The sequence below is a fragment of the Convolutriloba macropyga genome, chromosome 11 (genome assembly GCF_964194025.1).
Source record: "Convolutriloba macropyga chromosome 11, txConMacr16.3, whole genome shotgun sequence".
Lineage (NCBI taxonomy): Eukaryota > Metazoa > Xenacoelomorpha > Acoela > Convolutidae > Convolutriloba > Convolutriloba macropyga.
This window is the reverse complement of record NC_134478.1, coordinates 37,862,416-37,885,732: the sequence shown is the minus strand read 5'-3', so window position 1 is coordinate 37,885,732 and position 23,317 is coordinate 37,862,416. Positions and strand designations below refer to the sequence as shown.

Here is a 23,317-nt window from a genome sequence, read left to right as displayed (position 1 = left end):
CGCGATTTTGTTCTTTTTACTGTCTATTTGTTACCTAGTCTCGTTAATTAGAGGTCAAATATGACTTTATAGGTGTCAAAGGAAGGTGTCAAAAGTGATTGGTGTCACAAAATCTAAGGTTTTTATAGAATTCGTTGTGACTTTATTGCATTCGACACGGGTTTTTTTATTAAAAAAAAAGGAAATTTTCGATTTTTGTCATATTTGACGTTCATTTTGTAGAGTAATACATATTCTGGATAATTGCAGGTGGCAAGGGCTTCCTTTGGACGAATAAACGAACCTATTTAATTATTTGTAATTTTGTAATTTACTTTTGCAATTTAATTTTGTATATAATGGCTTTCATGACTATCGAAGTAATATTGCTTCGAAAAAAAAACAAGTGTTACTTAATTTTGCTATTTTTCGTTTTTGTCTACTTGTTACCTAGCGAGTCTACTTTTGTCTATATGTCATTAATGAGAGGTCACACACTTCATTATTTGTGTTCGAAGAGGGCGCAATCGAACATATTTTGAGGGCCAAAATATGGCTATACGGCTTCGACTGCGTTTTCTGGCAAGTTTCGAATTTTTCTTTGTTGTCTTTTTGTTGTTCTTTTTAACCGCATAAAAATTTGTAACAGGACAGGTGTTATTGTCCTTCTATAAAAACATTAGTAATCTTAAACCTATGAGATATTTTAGTTTATTTCTAATGGCTTTCATTACTTTGAAATTAATTGTTAAAAAAAAAAATGAGCAAATTTACTAACTTTACTGTTTTTGTTCTTTTTTGTCTAATTGTTTCTGAGGCTAATTATGGACAGATCTCATATATTTTCTGGTGAATTAAAAGTTATTTTGTTTAATTTCAGTTTTATCTGACGCTATAATGACTTTGTTATTAACTTTTATTTTTTTAAAACGGACAAAGTTTTTGATGTAATTAATGTTTGTTGTTCTTGTTTAATTATGCTGTTTGTCTTAACTCGACATCTTAATATTGGCATATCTCATCAATCTAGATCATCATTTTTTACTCAACTGAGTTATTTGCTTTGGAGGCTATCTTTTCTTTCAGAAAAATACTTGAATTTTTGGCTTTTTCTATCTGTTCCTCATTTGGTAGACAATTAAGTCAAAATGGTGGATGAGCGAGGTCGGAACCTTATGTGCGGTCGCACATTACCGGGCCTCCTTGTAACCCAAAACCTGAAACCACACTAACAAAAATCGGTACAGTGAACAAAGTAAGTACATTTCACAAAACGCAATACTTAAAACTGAAATCTGCCTGACAAAGATCTCAAAACTTATCCACGCTTATGTAAGTTTTTTTGGAAGAACTTCGCATAGGTGATAATGCTGATACTGATAATCGCTGAAGTCAAATGGTTCCTTTTCGGTTGGGTCAAACAAAAAATGGGCCAAACTGCTTATTGGATACTGAACTTCTAATTGACAGGTTTTTAGGGGGGTAGATTCAACCCCTAATCCCGCTCAAATTTAGACACCCCGTAGCGCATGTTGAAGGTAATGCCCGATGATTTGCTCCCAAACAAAAGACGGTGCAATTTAATTTAGAGGGGGCGTAGCTTAAAATGTTTTATGGAAGCAAAAAACTAACCCACAGGGAGTTCGGACCCTGACCTCCAGGTTTCCAGCCTGACATTTTAACCACTTTGCTATAAAGGCTTTGAATTCCAATCGCACACAATCACTTTAACCAACAAACTATTTCGGGAACGAGAGCAACTTAGGGCACTCAAAAATGAATAACTAAAGTGTGAAAAAGTTGCTCACGAAGTCAGAGGATTCTAAAACAAAGGCGCAAAAGTTTTAGCAAAAATTTGGCATAAAAGGACATACGTTTACAATAATTGCTTAAAACTTCGTTCGAGACAGAAACCACTGGAATGGGGGACAGAAGAGCCCATGTCGATCATTGCATTTACAAACCAACACATAGATCAGTAGTTCTATCATTATGAGGGGTCTTGCAAAAAGAAAATTTTTGAATGAAAATGTTTTTCATATTCATTCTTCTCGAAAACAGAACAAGGAAAAGGGTCACAAATTCAGCAGTGTTTCAGGTTAGCTTGAAATAAATTATGGTAATCTAAGAAGCACATTTGTGTGTTATGTTGGTTAGGTTTAGGAAATAGACTCCCAAGGAGAAACCCCCTGTCTATTTCTAATAGGAAATAAACACCAATGGAATTAAACCCCCCATATTAACATCGAATTTCGGTCGTGATGGCTTTATATGACGTCCAACGGGCTACTTAGGCATGGCCATGGCGCTCTTGAGTAGTCACGTGGGGATTTATTTCCGTGGGGGCATTTTTTGGGGTTCTCTCCAATCTAAAAACACATGGGCTTTTTTTCCGAAACAGATGCATCTTCTGTCGCATACAATGCGCATCTTACAAAGTTTCCATAACGCAAGGCATTATGAGTCAAATAACAAAAAATTACGTATAGATACTTCATCGACTGACCAAGATAACGGGGGTATTTAAAATTGGTTAGTTGCCTAATTGCTCATACCTCGACTCAATACCTCAATTAAAAACACGCAAAATTAATATAAATTGCGGGGATACATTTAAAGCTAAACTAAACATAAACTGCCAGTTAGTGTGAAAGCTATAGTCTTCCTGAAAAATAATCTATCAATTAGTGTTACACATTGATTACTCATTGATGGTTTCCAACACCATTTTCAAACAAAGATCTGCACAGCAGTTACTTATAAATGAAGATCGAAACTCGAAACATACCCGGCAGATTGCCGGAAAATAGCCGCCTTTTTATTCCCATAACTCTATTGGGATTGAAAGAAAAGAAAATATCAACAAAAATTGATTTTTGTACAAAAACATTTTAAGTGCGATTTATTTTGATGTCATTTCAAAATTGAACATACTCCTGTCTCTCAGTGAGAGGCTACAGGGTCTAGTATCAATACCAATAAGCATTATAGATAGTAACTAAAACTTATGAGAACAAAGTTCAAGTACCGGGCATCTAAAAATGGGCTTTATGGGTTTATCCCGTTTCTATTTCTGACTTTGATTTTTTTATACTGACACTCTTCATTTTGAATTGCTTTGCTGAGCAGCTGCTGTTTAAAAGGAATTTGAGCAGAATGACAGAAGAGTGAAAATGGCCTAGAGAAGTCAAAAAGATTTCACGCTAAAAGTTGAAAAAGCGGCAAAATGGGTAAAGCGAAAAAAAGTTCGACGAAGTAAAAAAAAAAACATAGCAGGACAAGTCCTGAAATACAATTCAAAGAATTGAATAAAAAACTCAGACGTACTCTACCTGACCAGCAACTCAATTGAACAATGCCAGCCGGAACACAAACAAAATCATCTCAAAAAATTGAGAAACTAAAAGAATCAAAACTAAACAAAAATATAATCATTGCTAAAACTCTTAAAGCTTTTAAACCTAAGGCAATATTTTTTCCCTTTAAAAACCCTATTTCAAAAATATGTTCAAAACCAATTTTTGTTTCTGAAATCGGTCCAGTACTATATCTGCAAGACCTGAAAAAAATTCATTGGCCCTTGAAGCTCGATTAACTCGAAATTGAACAAAAAATTTAGAAAATCAATAAAAATAATATGGAAACGTTGCTAAAAATCGTTATATAAATATCTTCAGAATCAATTCTGTGTCTCTAGAGGCTATCCAGTAACCCAATTCCAAGCTTTAAAAAACTCATTGGCACATAGATCGATGGGCAATAATTTTTAGAAAAAAATTCAAACTTCAAAAAATAGAAATTCGTTCCATTAAAATGTCGAACGCCATTCAATTGCCCCCTAACAACTATTTAATAACATACTATTAAATACTGGATGAGATTACCTGGCTACTGAGGCAGGAAAAAAAATTACAAATGTTTTAAAAAAACGTGAAAAAAATTGCAAATTTAATAAAACTTCTAAAAGTCGAAAGGTTAATTTGTTGAAAACAAATCCATTGAAACTAAAAACCATGCAATAACTTTTTATCAGAACGTGGAATATGTTTTATCGCACTTGAGAATGGACGAATATCAAAAACTGACAAACACTTTAGGAAGCCTTAAAAAAATTGCAAATTTTATCAAAAAAATGCTAAAATTCGGGACATTAAAATGTTAAAAACCATTCAATTGTTACTATAAACTATGCAGTGCCCTATTAACAAACCTCAAAGGAGATTGTCTGGTCCCTGAAGCTGGGAAAACTGAAAAAAAGACAAATTTTCAAAAACCTGAAAAAATGCGAATTTTGTCAAAAAATATGCAAAAAATTTGTGATATTCAAAAGTTGGAACCTATTCCATGGCAACTCAAAATTTTTCAGTAACATATTATCCAACCCATGATGAGGTTTTCTGGCCACTGGGACTCAAACAACTTGAATAATGACAAATGTCAAAAAAATGAAAAAAAAATGCAAGTTTTGTCAAAAAATGCTAAAATTCATGATGTTAAAAAGTTGAAAACCATTCCATTACCACTAGAAACTATGCAGTAATCTATCATCAAACCCTTTATCAAACCCTAAAGGAGGTTTCTTGACACCTAGGGCTTAAAAAACTCAAAAATGACAAAAAACCTGAAAAAAAATTGCAAAAATTATTATCATTTTGCGTGTTTATGTTTGTAGTACCAAAACATATAGCTCATAAAATTGTCATAACAAGCAATTTTGTCTCGCAAAAGGCCTTCATTAAATTTTAAAAGCTTCAACCTAAGACTAATCAAAACAAAAAATCACAAAAAACATGAAAAATTGCACATTTTGAGCCGAAAAACTCCTAAAAATGACCTTTTATTCTTAAATTAAGGCCATCCCAGCAGCTGCACCACTATAAGCACTTGAAGGACTACTTAAGCCCACATTGGGCCTCTAATAAAACTTAATGCCCTCTGGGCTTTACCTGTTTATCCCGTTTTGAAAGTCTTTGAAGAATGTGTGAACATATCTTAAAAAAACAGCGCACCAATACAATTCAAATTCTTTGAATTGTAATAGGAGCGCTATAATAGCCGGCTGAGAAGATGAGGGTGGCTATTAATGAAGATTGACATAAGGAAGGATAAACCTTTTATAATGAATTAATCAAAGATGGCTTTCATAAATTTCAACAACGGAAGGAATCTATGAGGCAGAATCTCAATTTCCGCAATCGATACTATTTAACGTCAAAAGAGTAATTCAGTACTGAGAACTGTGAATTGGAACGAATGATTAACCCGGCATACCGAGCTCATAAGTTAAAGAAGCGTTAATCACCACTACTGTTAACATGCAGCAAAAAATTTCTCGCGTTAAGATTTACCGTGTAATATCAATTGCTCCCTTCTTTTTAAATTAATAAACGAGTCCAGCTAAAGCTAGGATTATCAAGGACGGTAGTACAATGCTAGCATTTGATTGGTTAAAAAGATTGGTGTAAAAATATTTATAGCATGTCTCTTATATATACTATTCACCAATCATCCCTGCCTGCTGCAGCTCAGTTGCTTCAATGAACTTACATAAAAAATTTTGTGCAGAACGTTTTTACCGGACTCACTCTCGCAATAGCCTTTTATTAGAAAAATAAATGCACCGATAAATCAGTCTTCTAACAGCTTAGTACTTAGCAAAAGCCGAGTCATAGCATCTTATAAAATATAGAACAAAAAGACGAACAAAGGAGTTATCAAATGGGGACAGAGATGAATGTTTATTTCTGATGAAAATTACTATTATGAAAAAATTGATTAACGAGAAAATTTACACTTTCAAATTATTAGGAAAAGAAATGACAAAATCTCACATTTCTTTGTTACACAGGAAAGCCCCTCGACTGACATCAAACGGATCCGCATTACAAGACAATCAGTGCCCTGCAATTTTTCCGAAACTAGCATTATCGAAAAGAATTCTGAAAACAGAGCAAGAAATCTTTACGCTTTTTAAATATTCCGACGCAAATTTTACGAAAACTTACCAACATTGGAGAGACTAAACGAAAGACCTCCTATGAACACCTCAGAAGAAAGCTACTTTTCAAAAACCCATTCGTATTTTTCAAATTGCAGCAAGCAACAGTCAAACAACAAAAACTTCAGACTCTGTGAAACAGTTCACCTAGAAAAACCTTAAGTGGTCATTTCACAAAAACAATCATTAACACTTAAGTCATTGGAAAACATGTGAGTTCCAGGCTTTTCAAATATGACTTTTCAAAAAACCCATTCGTATTTTCCAAATTGCAGCAAGCAACAGTCAAACAACAAAAACTTCAGACTCTGTGAAACAGTTCACCTAGAAAAACCTTAAGTGGTCATTTCACAAAAACAATCATTAACACTTAAGTCATTGGAAAACATGTGAGTTCCAGGCGCTCCGCACGTCCATATTAAATGGTTCATTGGACTATCTAACGAAAACCGGAAACAGATTGAAAGACTATTACGAGCAAATATTGCCATATCCAGACATCCAAAAGCAAACCACCAACGTGCAATGTACCTGCAGTTGCACATAGAAAGAAATGCACTCAACTACTACCTTAGACTCCCAGAAAACTCCAGAAACAATCTCGATAACACTTTTAAGCATATAAAAAAGGCCCTTCAGAAGTATTGACTTCGCTTTAAACGCAATGAAAGGTCCCCAAAACCGATGAGGACATTCTGTAGGAAGCGCAAATAATCAACACACAGCACGCAATTGTGCAGATCATCAAGCAGCTTACCGAGACGCATATATGCCATGTAGCCAACAGTCAAAAAACAAATTAATTTGCACACTTTTATACAACACAACCGACCGCACTACAACAAATAGCGAAAACCTATATAAAATACCACTTCAATTTGAAATTCTCTTGCTGAAAGCCGTAGCTGATACCTGAACTTTTAGCTGCACTTATTTTAGCGAAAACCGATTCCATCTTCCAACTTTGAAAAAGACCGAAAAACAAACAGTTGAACAGCTGGAAAAAGATTTTTCAAAAAAAGTTGAACTACACCTTATCATCAGACAAACAAAAACCCTTGGAACTCATCCCAGAAGACGGAATAGAAGCGCCAGAACAAATGGGACTGGTGGAAACAACTGGTGGGGACTGGTATTGCCGTATCCAGAAATCCAAAAGCAAACCACCAACGTGCAAGGTACCTGCAGTTGCACCTAGAAGGAAATGCACTCAACTACAACCTTAGACTCCCAGAAAACACCAGAAACGATCTCGATAACTCTTTTGAGCAGCTAAAAAAGGCACTTCAGACGCATTGAACTCACTTGAGACGCACTGAAAGGTCACCAAAACCAATGAGGACATTCTGTAGGATATGCTCAAATAATCAGTACACAGCACGCGACGAGTTTGAATTAATCAAATAAAACCATTACCCCAATATACAACAGCATTTAACTCTCTGAATGCATGCAGTAGCCCAAGAGTTGTTAGTCCATTTGAAAATATAATGGCAGCAGGAATCGCATCAATGCAAGTTGGTGCTATCAACCTCTACTGTAAATTTTTTCCACGCATTTCTTTATCTCACAAGGACTATATCAAGAATCACGAAGTGCGGCACTACTCAAATAGGTCAAATAACACTGCTCACCTCAATTCAACTGGTAATTAGTAAGCGTGTCAATTTTCTACCAATTTTACCAATCCCACATTGCGGTCTGTAAAATGTCCGGTCAATTTGATATGCGAATTCCTTGACTAACACTCTTAATTTTGGCCGAGTTCGAAATCGACGCAATTTGTACATTGTGTTAAAAATTGATAATTGTATCAAAAACATCACACATCCTTAATTGCTTCACAAAAGGGGGAGATTGAACCTCGAATCATTGGCGTGCGAATCAAACCTTATCTCTCGTCGATGACTCGACGAACTTCGAGGCATCGTGGTGAAAAGAATCGGGTTGTAGTCCTGAAGATATTTCGGAAAATCTGGTATTGCCTAGTTAAGAGTGGATCAGCTAAGAACGACTACAAAAACATAATAAAGCAATCAAGTCAAGCAGTAAGGATTACTTAAAGCAGAGCAGCAACTAAATTCGACAAATGCTAAAATTTTGGATACCGTAGATCATCGGGTCCCGAATATTTGCAACGTTTGTTTCAATACTAACGGCTACCAAAGCCCATGTTCTAGTAGTAGAAAAAGATTTAGAAGTCTTACGGGTCCTTACGCCTTTTTTGCTTTAGTTCAATTTAACCCTGTTCATAATGACAATTCCCACATAGGCATAACTGTTCATGTCCATTTGCTTTCGTCCAAAAAATATACTCCAATATATTTGCGCAATTGTCGACTTGTTCACGATGTTCCTGAAATATTGGTTTACATGGGATACGTAACTGAACGGGAGTTTTGTTCTTCCAAAAACAAACGTATTTTAGTATTCTGCCGTTGAAAAATATTATGAAAGCTAGCACGTCGCACGATTGTCTCATGCATGTCACTACAAGTCATGAGACAATTCTGATTTGTTTCAGTGCATATAAAGCAGTTGTTTTTTCATGACAACAGTTGCCTATTGCGGATTTACATGGGGTAGTCTGGAGATCACATTTTGAATACATGGAATTGTAGTTTTAGCTCCTTCTCACTCGAGCTCTTGGCCAGTATAGAATCGGATAGCACGGGCAACAGTTTAACTTTGCCCAACAAGGATTCGATAAAACTTATGAAACAGGGTAGCATATGCCGTATAGCTGATGGCGATTTAGAGCTCTTGACAGAAGTCTGAATCGTGATATTGTTGGCGAGCGGCTGTACACCGTGTATGATGTAGTGCAATGATGCCTCAGAATTGAGAGACAAAATGGAAGCCATTCTGGACGATGCTGACGCGTTGCAATTATTTTCACAAGACGCGTTCATGTTGCAGTTGTATTCAAAATGGGAACTCTTCATTTCGTAGTAGGGTATGCATTTCATAAGCAGAGCGTGGTGAACTTGGTACATGATCCAAGGGCCAGGCTTTCTTTCATTGACTGTCAATGTGATTGAAAGCTTCGCAATTTGCCAGGGTTCTTTTCTGCTGCAGGATTTTGCGCTCGTCTTTTCAGCAGAAGGCGTACTTCTCCGGTGAGATAGAATCATCACACGCTCAAGCTGAAAAAAAAACCAATACGTTTGTTACAGTCTTCGCTACGACTAGTTGTAAAATCTTGCAAGCCACAATTTCAAGCATAGCCTGCAGATTGCCGGAAAACAAGCGCCGTTGACGCGCTTGATGCATATCGGGATTGAAACAGAAAAAGAAAAGAAGAGATAAATTGACCAAATTGTTTTCTACTTTTTTCAGTGTCAAAAAGTGTTCTAATTCAGCGTTCAGTTTGAGTTGGATTCTAAAAACTGTGCTTAATTCAGCTTCTAAACTGAAAGCTAATCAGCTTAATACCAATGCCAGCTAGCAAACACTCTAATGAACTTTGATAACCTAATTCTAAATGACTTAATGACCGGGCTTTATCAGTTTATCCCGTCTCTTGTGATTTTCCTCTTCTGACCTTGACTGTATTCAGTGTCTTGCGCAATTCAGTGAGTGAACGGATTTGAAAACCATTCAGTTGAGACAGTGAGTGAGGCAAGCCAAACGTGAAAGTCGTGACTTATGTAAAACGAAAAGCGTGATCAAAAGGTAAAGCGAATAAAAACATAGCAGGACAAGTCCTGACGTACAATTCAAAGAATTTTCACGGACTAAGCAAAACACTAGACATGGAACAGATTATGAGTGAATTGGGAACAACATTTCTAAGAAAAGCAAAAAAAAGAAACAGAAAATCAATGTCAAAATGCCGCATGTGAAAAAACCATAGGCCAGAAATGAAATTTTGGTTCATACAAAAAAAACTAGTCATGGAATGAACTATGAATGAAATGGAAAAACCATTTAGAAAAAACATCTGATCCAAAAAATCGAAAAACAGTAAAAATTAAAAAAAATGGCCGCATGTGATCAAAAAGTACCTAGCGAGAAAGTAAATTTTTGTTCAAACACCATTTTCTCACTACTTTCAAAACAGAGCAAAAAATTCCACTCCGCAAAACCACTCGCTTTTACTACTAGAAATAACATCCGATCCAAAAAATCAAATAACAGTAAAAATCAAAAAGAAATTGACGCATGTGAACAAAAAGTCACTAGCGAGAAAGCAAATTTTTGTTCAAACACCGTTTTCTCATTCTACTTTCAAAACAGAGCAAAAAAAATTTCACGCCGCAAAACCACTCGTTTATTCGCTCCACTTCCTGTTTCAGCGTGACCAAAATCACTACTCCAATTTGACTTCAAAAATCATAAAAATGTGTGAAGACTTCGCCCCCTTTGAATAGTAAAAAAAAACCAAGAGCAGGCCAGTTATAGCCCCAGCTATCGCTGGTATAATTCTTCTCAAATAGATACCTGTTAAGATTTACGCGAAACAATTGAAACTCTCAAATCAAAAGAGCACTGAAGTTTGTGGCAAGGTTAAGGTACACTCTATTGATCTTCATTTAGTGAAAATTTTTAAAAATTAAACTTCGTCAGGTGAGTGGAAAGTAATTTATTAGAGGTAAATTAGAATAAAGTTAGATAAGTTTAAATAAAAAGTATAAGACAATTGACCTCAAAGCCAAAGCAAAAGGGCAACAAGTTACATCACTCCAGCATAATTGATTGAGCCCACAAAGAAAATAACATACATAAACCGACCAATACTGGACAAATTGCTCTCGCACGACAGGCGGGACGATTCAATTCAGGGGGCTGTAGCCTAGATATTTTCATGGGTACAAAAACAATCGACGAAGGAGGAGTTGGAACCCCTGACCTCCAGCGAATGAGACAAAAGGCAATAACGACTCGGCTATCAAATCATTTTACTTGCTTATCTTGTAATCTCTTTCGTTTTAGCAACAACAGACTTAATTTCTGAATAAGTTCAATTTAGGCTACGCAAAAATCAAAAAGTTGACATTGGAAGACACTCTAAAAGTGAAATCGGAAGAGTGATCTAGAACAAAACGGACAAGCAAAACTTTTCCATAAAAATATATTTTACAATTTCGTTTAATGTGAAAAGCCTAATTGTTGTGATAAACTAGAGTAGAACATGATCACTGAGGAATACAAAACACCCATCAACTGCCCAGATAAAAAAGACCGTGCACCGAAGTAAGCCCAGAGAGCGATGCAGGAAAAAATCTTCTCGAATTAGAGCAATCAAGCATCGCGGACGCATTGAAAAATAGTATTCCTGACGTGGTGGAAGCCGTATCTGTCAAATTGAAAGCAACCATCGAAGAAATCGTCCAGCAAGCAGTGTCTAAGATAGAAGATGAAATTTTGCAAACAGTTCGACGGGAGTTTAGCGATGAAGTTGAGAAGCTCAATGTTAAGGCACTATCTGAAACAGAACTGCTAGACTCTTACATTCGACGAGAAAATGTCAGAATTACTGGAGTAGCTGAAAAAACTATCACTACACACGATGGCAAGCTGATTCCGGAGCAAACTGAAACAACAATGAGAACTGTTCTTGAGATATCGACTTGTTTAGAAGCAGGATTGCAGCCGAATGACATCTCAATAGCTCATCGCCTGTCATCCAGATTTAGTAGCTCAGCGAAACCAATAATTGTACGTTTTTCCAGGCGTGTTGCAAAAATAGAGCTGCTGAGAAGGAAGAAAGAACTAAAGTCTATTCCCGAGCTGAGCCATATTCGAATATCTGAAGACATAACAAAAGCCTCACTCAATTTCCTTCAAATGATGCAACAAGATCAACGTATCGGACCAAAGAAGGCACTATTTATTACGTCTGCAAAGAGAATCAGATCATATATAAGATAGATAGGCTATATCAAGGTGCTATTAAATTACAGCACTCTATGAATGATGTTAAAAGCTGCTTCGGCGAGGGAGCTGCGTTTTTATCCCCACTAAATTAAAACTAAATGAACCGAAAGTAATTAAAAGCAATTTTGATACTACGGTAAAGCATTTGTCTTTCCTCCATGTGAATGTGCGCTCCCTAAAGAAAAACTACCGGGAATTGGAAGCACTTGTAACAGGTCTTGAGTCTCCACCTGAAATTTTGTGTCCTACGGAGTCATGGCTCTCCGACTCTGAAGAATATGAAAACTACCTTGTTTGTGGATATAAAGAATGCAGCCTAAAAAACCGCGCATACACTGGTGGCGGTGTTATGATCCAGCCGCGGGACAATTTGACAATACTAAGAGAAATACCCACAAAATTTCAAGAGGCATTGTCTTAAGAAGTTGAAATCAACAGTTATAAGTTCAAATTACTCACTATTTATGTTGCTCCCAGAGTCAACAAACTTGAGTTTGTTGACACGTTGGATGTTTTCCTGGAATCATTTACTGAGTCTAATGACCACTTTCTAATTTGTGGTGATACAAATAATGATATCCTCAAGGAAAATAAACTAACAAAGAATTACAAAGGCTGTATTGCAAGTAATGGGTTTGTAATAAATGAAGCAAAACCCACTAAGGTTGTTGACAAGTCTTCAACATGTCTTCATCATTTCATTTTCCAAAATATTAAACAACCTGAATTTTTCGTGTCGGATCACAATTATTTTACAGATCATTATCCGATTCATCTTAAATGGTGCTACGAATCGGTGAATCATAAACTAACAAAAGAATATAGAGACACAGGTTTTTTGAAATGCAACACAAAATTCAAGAATTTTCCCATCAATTCTGTACGGAGATACAAATACTGTGGGAGTTAATAAACGGTGACATTGAATCATCCTATGAATTTTTTGAAAATACTTTCCTGGCAATCTTAAATAAATTTGCACCAATCAGAACTGGCAATGTTAACAAACTAATCAAATTCTTTGGGTATCAAACAGTATCAAGAACTTGAAAACAAAAAAACAAAGCACATCGGCAGTGGAAGTCATCCCAGCTTGAAGCAGACTTGAATACTTTCAAATATATAAGGGCAAAATTAAATGCCCTGATTACTAAGACCAAGCGAAATTATTACCGAGATAAATTTAATCAAATTATTGGAGACTCAAGACAAGTGTATAAAATATTAAACGATATAAGAGGTATCAATAATAAATCCGAAATAGTTCCTAAGTTGAAAGACTCAAACGACACTGAACTACCACCGAATGAAATTGTTGAAAAGTTCAACATGCACTTTACGAATATCGGCTGTGATATTCAAAAGAGCGTTAAGAATAGTGAATTAAAAACATTTGCGTCTGAAAGTCAGTCCATGTTTTTAATTGAAGTCACAGAAAAAGATTTTCTGATCTCATTAATTCGATTGATAACAAAAAAAGCTCAGGCTATGATTTCATAAGCAAGGTAATAGTAAAGACGCTTAAACGAGAACTATCACCTCTCCTTGCGGCTCTTGTTAATCAATCCTTCGATCAAGGTAAATTTCCTTCAAATTTATTGCTTGTTAATCAACCCTTCAAACAAGGTAAATTTCCTTCACATTTATTGCGTGAGTTTTTCCGTTGTTTAAAAACGGCTGTAAATCAGATATCAACAATTATCAACTCATATCGCTAATAAAGTATTCAGTAAAATTTTTTAGAACGCAATGTATAAAAGTGTAAAATTATTTTGAAAAATTTGGATTATTTTATTGCAAACAGTATGGATTTAGAGCAAAGCACAGAACGATTAACGCGGTAGCTTGCATTACCAAAAAATTTAGATCAAACTATAAAAGAGAAGTAGTAACTTTCTTTCTTGAAAAAAGCGTCATACGGTAAACCATGAAATTCTATTACGTAAATTATGTACGTAAGAATGTTATGGAGTTAGATGACCATGTTACAATTGGTTCAGGTCATATCTTAGGGATAGAAAACAACGGGTGGAAGTTTGTGGCATGTCATCAACATGGCTTCCAATCAAATGTTGCGTACCGCAAGGCTGTTTTAGGTCCCTTATTGTTCCTTATAGATAAACGACCTTCTATATGTTTGTAACAGCTGAAATCTACTTGTTTGCAGATGATACAAATGTGACATCATTTGCCTGCCTCCGAAATGAATTTGAGGAGGACCTAAGTACAATAAATCAATGGCTAAATGCTAAAAAGTTAGCGCTAGCACTTCCAATCCCAGTGCTATGTTTACGTTTAATAAAATTATTGTTTAAAATAATTCATCGTGTAAATATCTTGGTATTTTTATCAATACAAAGCTCTGCTTTCAGACCCATATTACAAAACTTATCGAAAAGTTAACCAGGCATTGTGGCATTATATCAAAGCTTAGGCATTACACCCCGAGAAAACTACTTCTAAGACATTATAGTAATATTAATCCTGTTTTACAGTATGGACTACAAATTTACGGGTGCTGCAGCTATAAATCACTGACACCTTTGTTCCTGCTTCAAAAGAAAATTCTCAAGTTCATCTACTTCCGAAAACGATCCGACAGTAGTGAAGATATATTCGCTGATAATAAAGTTCTCTGTGTGTATGAACTACAAATTTATGATTTGTTAAAATTTGTCTTAAAATCTATCAACAGTTTCCATTCAGATGAGTTTTTAAATAGTATGATTACTTTTCATAATAAGTTTCCTACAACACGCTCTTCTGGTTTAAATTTGCTCAAAGTGGCATCTTTCAAAACAAAAATTCAACGTTCATCTATTCAATATCGATCAACTAATTTGTATAATAAATCAAGAAAGGTTGATATAATGCCTGACTTGATAATGCCAGCACTTTCCTAGTTAATAATTTTGAGTTAGTACGGTATGTATTTCGTGTTTGAGCTGCGGGTATTTTTTTCGTGACTTCTACTTACTCCTGACTTTGCTGCTTGTGCTCAATCAGATGGTCCATGACCGGTTGGCTTCACTAGTTGAATCCAGAGGCTCATTCTACCGTCAGTAGAGGCAAGGTCGCTAAGGGAGTAAGTAGGGGATCAATCGTAAAATCTCGCAGGCCTAGTATTTAAGTTCCAATTTAAAAGATTTTCAAATTCAAAAATTAAGCTTTAGACTAAATTAATGTATGTAAGGCACCAGATTATTTCTTTCTTGTTAACATGTAGCAACCCATGATCGATGGCAGAAAGCAGAGTTTTTTCTACAGTCTCATTACTTTTTTTGCAATCTTTATGTTTATGTTTGTTACGACTACAATTTAACTTTTCATTTCAATTAATTCAAATGTGATGTTTTGCCATTCATCATTCCTGTGCAGATCATTGTAGACCATCTGGTCTTGTTATCTGTCCACTTCGAGTTAAAATTTCTATAGTGCCAGTCAGTCCTTCTTATCTATCTAATTTTGTTTTAAATTCTGTAAATTTCTAGCCTAATTTAAATTTCAAAATGTTCAATCATACATGAAGAAATTAATTCTTTCTTTTTATTTTACAAGATTTGAAATAGCTTGACACGTTTACAATATTCGCTTCAATCATTGTTCGAGAGCAATTAATGAGATCAATAATAGTTTCGCTATCGATTCGTGGCAATCAACAAATACGGAAACAGTTGTTAAAACATTCAATTCTGCTCAAGAAAAGAATTGGTATGCCTTACAAAGTAAAAAGCGATATAATTGAAGTTCAACAGCTCCAACACATTCATAACCTTAAGACATTCAAAATAGATGGTCAATTATCTCAGCATCCGATATCATGATAAGTAAATGTGAGAACATAGTCCATAAATGCTGGATAAAGCGCCTAAACTAAATGAAGCGACCAAACCAAGCACAAAAAAGTGCGTCTATCCTTATCTTCGATTGAAATTTTAAAACTCTAAATGTCGTTCATGGAAACTATCCCTTTACTTATATAGCTTGGGTGAACTTAATTCGATTTTAATTAGACTTTACCTCAATTCAGATATTTTAGTAAGTCCTTTTTTTAGTAGGGTAAGCCATTTATAATCAAAAACAATTTATCCTCGAAATGGACCCTCCTCTACATTACGGGGAAAACCCGACCATAAATCTCTAAAACTTGAAAATCAAGGCTGGGTTGCCGCCTGTAAGCAAAAAACTATCGACAATTCGACTTTAAGTTCGCATGACCTTTCATCACTCTACTTCAATATGAGTGTCAATTTCACGCTCCAAAACTAGCCTGTCTTCAATTCATTTCCTGCTTCGTCACCAAATCAACCTTAAATCGAAAATCATCAAGATGCGTAAAAAAGACGGCGCATCACAACAAAACTCAAATTTGAATTTTTTAAAGCATGACAATTAAAAAAAGTTTGAAAGGAACCAACACACAAATCACCGAAGTGACTATGGACGAAGTCTTTAGAAACATTTTTAGGGAAAATCGATTTCAAATCGGCTTTTTGAAATTGGAAGTGTTGAAGGAAATTTGCTGAGAACTCAAATTTCCATTCGGTTAATCAGTGAGTGAGGTAAGGCAGGCGCGAAACTCATAAATTATGTAGCAAGGAACGGTATCAAAACGTCACGCACGCAATTGAATTTGCAAGAAAGAACGAAAAGGCAAATTTCAAGAAATTGTGACGGTCGAAGCAAAAATCTAAACAAAATTTTAGAAAAACGTAACAGGACAAGTCTTGCTATTGCTATTACAAATCAACTGAGTGAACAAACTGAAAGCAACACCATCATCAACTTTGGAAGAACAACCCTGAAACTAAGCTACTCATATGCAAAGAAGTTCTCGAAAAAATACCAAAAATTAAAAAATTTTACATTTTCAATTTTAATTACAAAAAAAACCTTTAAAAAAAAGGTTATCAAAAACATTAGGTACAACACCGTTTACAACAAAAAAAATAGAAAAGGCGAATTTAGACAATAAGTACCAACTTTGCAGAAAACAATGCGAGAGAGAAAAAAACGAATTCTAATGTATATCAAAATAATTATCAAAGAAAAAGCGTATATCAAAATAATTTTATACAAATGAACTAAATGAAGCGCCCAAACCAAACACAAACAGTGCGTCCGCATATCTTTATCTTTTATTGAAATCTCAAAACTTTAAAGGTCGTTCATGAAAACTAGCCGTATACTTATCTAGCTTGGGTGAACTTAATACAATTTACTAGATTTTACCTCAATTCAGATAATTTTAATGCGTGCAAAGTTCTTTTTTAGTAGAAAAGAAATTTCAAATCAGAAACAATTTATCCTCGAAATGGACCCCCCTCTACACTAAGGGGAAAACCCAACTAAAACTCAAACTGAAAACCCAACTAAAAATTTGAAAATCAAGGTTAGGTTGCCGCCTGTAAGCAAAAAACGCCATCGACAACTCCACTAAAAGTTCACACCTTTCATCACTCTACTTCAAAAATCGTGTCCATTTCAGGCTCAAAAACTAGCCTGTCTTAAATTCAGTTCCTGCTTCGTCAACAAATCAACCTTAGTCTAAAATCATCAAGATGCGTAAAAAAGACGGCGCATCACAACAAAATTCAAAATTGTATTGTATAAGAAAAGCAGGACAATTAGAATTTTGAAATAAACCAAACAGAAAACCCCAAAGTGACTATGGATGAAGCCATTCAGAAAAATATTTCGTGAAAATCGATTGAAAATCAGCTTTTTGACCTTGGAAGTATAGGAGGAAATTTGCTGAGAAATTTCCATTCAGTTGAGTCAGTGAGTGAGGTACCGCAGATTTGAAACTCATAACTTATGTAAAGTAAAAAACGGGATCGAAACAATACGCAAGCAATTGAAATTGCATGAACGAAAGAAAAGGCAAATTTGAAGAAACTGTGACGTCATATGATCGTAACAAAAACCTTAACACAATTTTAGCAAAATAAAGCAGAACAGGTCTTGCTATTACAACTCAGAGAAGTGAACAAACTAAAGCTAACACTCTCATCAACTTTGGAAGAACAACCCTGAACAACAACAAATCATGTACGAAGGTGTTCTCAAAAAAACGAAATATACAAAAATTGAATTTTATATTTTCAACTTTATTTACAATAAAGTCCTTAGAAAAAAGGTTATCAAAAATATTATGTATATCAACGTTTAAAAGAAAAAATGATAGAAAAAGCGAATTTAGACAATAAGTACCAACTTTGTAAAAAAAACAATGCAAGACAAGGTAAAAGAACAGAAAGGACAGACGGAAAAAAACGAATTCTAATGTCTTTGAAAAGCGGAATTGAAGTCACTGAACACGCAATATAACCTCAAAATCTTTCACATCTAACTATCCATCAAGAAAAAGCGTAAACCAAAATAATTTAAAACAATTGAACTAAATGAAGCGCCTAAACCAAACATAAAAACTGCCTCTATCTTTATCTTCTATTGAAATTTTAAAACTCTAAATGTCGTTCATGGAAACTATCCCTTTACTTATCTAGCTTGGGTGAACTTAATTCGATTTTAAATAGACTTTACCTCAATTCAGAAATTTTAGTGCGTGCAAAGTCCCTTTTTAGTAGGGTAAGCCATTTATAATCAAAAACAATTTATCCTCGAAATGGACCCTCCTCTACATTATGGGAAAAACGCAATTAAAACAAACTAAAAACCCAACTAAAAATTTGAAAATCAAGGTTAGGTTGCCGCCTGTAAGCAAAAAACGCTAACTGTCGACAACTCCACTAAAAGTTCACACGACCTTTCATCACTCTACTTCAAAATTAGTGTCCATTTCACTCTCCAAAACTAGCCTGTCTTAAATTCAGTTCCTGTTTCGTCACCAAATCAACCTTAAATCGAAAATCATCAAGATGCGTAAAAAGACGTCGCATCACAACAAAATTCAAATTGGAATTGTATAAGAAAAGCAGGACAATAAGAACTTTGAAATAAACCAAACACAAATAGCCGAAGTCACTACGGATGAAGTCATTCAGAAAAATATTTTGCTTTCTGAAAAATATTTAAAATATAAAATCAGCTTTTTGCCCTTGGAAGTTTTGGAGGTAATTTGCTGAGAACTCAAATTTCCATTCAGTTTAATCAAAGAGTGAGGTAACGCGGACAAGAAACTTATAACTTATGTAAAGCAAAAAACGGGATCGAAACGTCACGCACGCTATTGAAATTGCATGAACGAATGAAAAGGCAAACTTGAAGAAACTGACGTCATATGCTTGTAAGAAAAACCTTAACAAATATTTAGCAAAACAAAGCAGGACAAGTATTGCTACTACTACTCAAAGAAGTGAACAAACTGAAGGCAACACATTCATCAACTTTGCAAGAACAACCCTGATATAAAACAAATCATGTACAAATTTGTTCGAGAAAAGCGGAAAAATACAAAAATTGAAATCTTTTCCAATATTTTCAACTTTAATAACAAAAAATCTTTAGAAAAAGGTTATCAAAAACATTAGGTATAACAACGTTTACTTTGAAAAGATAATAGAAAACGCGAATTTAGACATTAAGTACCAACTTTATGCGAAAACAATGCGAGACAAGGTAAAAGGACAGAAATGACAAATGGAAAAAACCGAATTTTCCTAATGTCTTAAAAAATTGGTAATGAAGTCATTGAACACGCACTATAACCTCAAAACCTTTAACATCTAACTATCTATCAAGAAAAAGCGTATACCAAATTAATTTAAAACAATTCACTTTAACAATAGTAACAAAATCAGGCACAAATCAAAAGTGCAATAATTTTCTGAAATTGTGCCAAAGCAATCAAAATTATTAGCAATATACTGAAACACTCAAAGTGGTTCAAATATTCCTCATCAGACATCAAACGAGACCTATTGTTAATGTGACAAGCGCTGCCACAGAACAACAAAAACTATTTGAAAATGGGCAAAATCACTGAACTTTTTGAAAACGACCAAAATCGCTAAATGCGATCAATCTGAACAATCAAATCGAAGAGGCTCAAATAAAACTAACTAGAGAGTCAAAGGAATCCTTCATTAGTGAGAAAAAAGTGAAAAAACTAAAAAATCTAACACTTACAAAAAACGAGTAGTGTTAGAGTCGTGATAACTTCTCGATATAGACACGAGCAATTCAATGGACTTAAATATAAAGCCTAGAGACCACTCATTAATGAGATTACGCGGTAGCACAATGAAGAGAAGTTCAAAAGCGGGTAAAAGACACTGGATCTTTTAAAAACAGTTAATGTAAACATCGTGAAAAGCTTTGAAAAAAAAGAAACCATTTAAGTGATACAAATATTACTCACAAGAGAACCCAACTAGAGCTGTCAATAATAAGACTAAGAGACAGAACAAAAAACAGAGCAAAAAAATCGCAAATATTGTAGCTAAATCGAAACAAGTGGTAACAAAGCTAATGAAATTGTTCAATTAGGATTCGAATCAGTTAATTAATTTAAATATGGCTAATTTAGGGACTATTGAGACCCATTATTAATGAGCAGGTGCTTTGAACGACAAAACGAACTAAAAAAACCGGCACATTCCAATATCATATATTTCATGAAAAAAAGCGTCCAAGACTTGAAACCAACAGTTGCAACTCTATAGGTTTAAATGAATGCGACTATGAATTATTAGAAAAGACGTATCACATTCTCTAGTATTTGAGCAGAAGATAAAGACAAAAAGCAGAAACAAGTCAAATTACGGCATGCCAAAAAATCGCTCTCAAAAATGCTTCAAAAGCGATTTCACACTTTTCGCTCCCCTTACTTCTCACTCACAAGAAAATTTCAAAAAAAACTGAACAGGTCTGAGAGACAGCACATCAATACAATTCAAATTCCTTGAATTGTAAAGAAAAAACCTAGAGAAGGCCAATAATGGCCCAAACTATTGCTTTGTGGCAATTAAAAGAAACTTGCAAGGAATACAAAAACCTCTGAAAAAAGCTCTAAAGCGGTAAAATCACAAAATAGCTCAAGACTATCTAGAAGATTAATGATGCATCTAGCATCTATTACTCTATATTGCTGGTCCGTACTATAGATATTTAACCGACGTGGTTAATCGTGGGACCATATGTATAACTTGAGAGTTCAACCCATAGTTCTACTCTTTGTATATAGTTTAGCTGTTTAAAGAAAATTAAAAGCAAAGTTAAAAAAATACCCGACAGATGCCGGAAAATAGCAGCCATCGATTCCCATAACCAAGATTGGGATTGAAAGAAGAAAAAACCAGTGCAAAAATGATTTTTGTAAAAACAATTTTAAAGTGCGAACTATTTTGATATTTTGGAGCTTAACGTACTCCTGTTTCGCAGTGAAACCACACAGAGACTGGTATCAATACCAATAGGCATTAGAGCTGGTAACTAAAAATAAAGTTTGAGTAACGGGTATCTAAAATTGGGCTTTATGGGTTTATACCGTTTCTATTTCTGATTTCGTTTTCTGATACTTTACTCTGTTCATTTTGAATTGTTTAGCTGAGCAACTGCTGTTTAAAAACAATTTTAGCAGAAAAAGAAATGAGTGAAACTAGCCCACAGAAGTCAAAAAGATTTCACGCAAGATGTTGAAGAAGCTGTGAACTAAGGTAAAGCGAAAAATTTCTATTCGACGAAGTAAAAAAAAACATAGCAGGAGAAGTCCTGACGTACAATTCAAAGAAATTTCATTGACTAAACAGAAAACTAGACCTAGAACGGACTATGAACGGATTGGGAAAACCATTTAGAAAAAATCCGATCCAAAAAATCGAAAAAACAGTAAAAATCAAAGTGAAATTGCCGCATGTGAACAAAAAACCCACTATCTAGAAAGCGAACTTTTGTTCAAACACCGTTTTCTCACTCTACTTTAAAATCAGAGCGAAAAAAATTCACGCCGCAAAACCACTCGCTTTTTCGCTCCATTTCCTGTTTCGGCGTGACCAAAATCACTACTCCAATTTGACTTCAAAAATCATGAAAATTGTGAACAGATTTTTTAAAAAAAGACAGCACCTCAATACAATTCAAATTCTTTGAATTGTAAAAATTAGGAGGGCTATAATAGCCGGCGGAGAAGCTGAGGCGGCTATTAATTATTTAACTAATGTTAAATAGCATAAAATATGAACCGAGCATGAAGGGATGGAGTTATTCTAATGAGCGAGTTAAATAAAGTCGAGAGCGTACATGTTGAATTTGTCTAAGTTACTTTTGTAACTTATATAGAAACTAAAATATGTTAGCTTGTAGTCACGCTGTACTGTAGTAGTGATTTTAGTCACGCTGCACTGAAACCATTGAAACCAATATCGACATCGTTACTCTACCCAGTAGGAACTTTGAGACCACGTCTCCGTAAGTACAAAAGGAGCTTGCACGCTCAGCTACCGCCACTTTTCACTACTCAATAACTTCAGATTTAAAAAATACTCACGTATCTTTCCCCTTTGCTTAAATCTCAACTCTGTGAGAATATATTCATAACTCGTTTTATTTTGTGACAAGTTCTTAACTTTCTTTTCTGCGAGTAATGCCAATACTCCTTTTGAGTTGTACAAACCTGCAAAATACCAATACTCTGCAATTCGTAAAAAGACCGTAGGACTAAAATAATTGCTACAAAATTAGTTTCAGAGCAATTAATAATCATTTCTGAGTTTCGAGCCATTCTGAAAAGTTATAACACACGTTAAACAATTTTATACATTATATCTACCTTAGCACCACATTCCATCGTCGACCTGGCGCAAATTCCCAGAAACTCGAGATGATCTCTTCCCACACAGCGTTCAATCGGCGTGAAGAATTGCTCCCATAGCTTCTCATCAACAATCCCCAATTTCTGGTAAGCTGCGATTGTCTTCTCACCATAAGATCCGAAGAGGGAACTCTGCTTCTCCTTCTGAATTCGCTTCTGTAGCAACTTCAGGGAGTCGCACATGGTAATGAAGACCAGGTGTGGATAGAGCAGAACAAAGATGCGAGAAGAAGGTGACCTCAGCTGACTGCTGTTGGACTGAGATGCTATCTTGAGAGTCATTATGAAGCCACTGTGTTCGAAGAAATTCAACGCCTCCGTCATCTCAGTTGGGCCTTAAACGACAAGTTTTCATTTCTCGTACCTTATAACAAACAACTGAAAGGAAACTAAACTTTCCCTGAACAGTAGTTTTGATCTGAAAAAAGATCGGAAACAGTGCCAAAATAGCCGCGATTGATTTACATTACCTCGATTGGGACCGAACGAAGGAAGATTAACTTGACGATATATTTTTAAAAAGTACGGACAAAGTTATAAAGCAAAGTAAGGTTTACTTTCTTTGATTACTTTCAATAGTTAAGCTTCGGTAACTTTGTTCTTTAAATCTGACATGGAAGTGAAGCAATGAGTATTAATTACCAGAACCAGAAGGCGTTTAGCTGCTCCTCGCGAGCTCTTAGAGC

The 23,317-nt window shown here is 35.0% G+C and overlaps 2 protein-coding genes across 2 annotated transcripts in view; both read right to left on the bottom strand.

The window, feature by feature from the left end:
• Nucleotides 1-23,317, bottom strand: part of LOC142349643 (voltage-dependent calcium channel subunit alpha-2/delta-1-like) — a 261,704-nt gene that overhangs the window by 86,495 nt on the left and 151,892 nt on the right. The gene's annotated exons all lie outside the window — the stretch shown is intronic.
• The window catches only part of LOC142349655 (uncharacterized), an 85,820-nt gene continuing 70,663 nt past the window's right edge, over nt 8,161-23,317 (bottom strand). Inside the window, exons 7-8 of the mRNA XM_075401372.1 lie at nt 22,590-22,966; nt 8,161-9,123 (exon numbers count right to left, since the gene is read on the bottom strand). Of these exons, the coding sequence (XP_075257487.1) occupies nt 8,572-9,123; nt 22,590-22,966 (929 nt within the window). The 3' untranslated portion in view covers nt 8,161-8,571. The remainder of the gene's footprint in view (nt 9,124-22,589; nt 22,967-23,317) is intronic.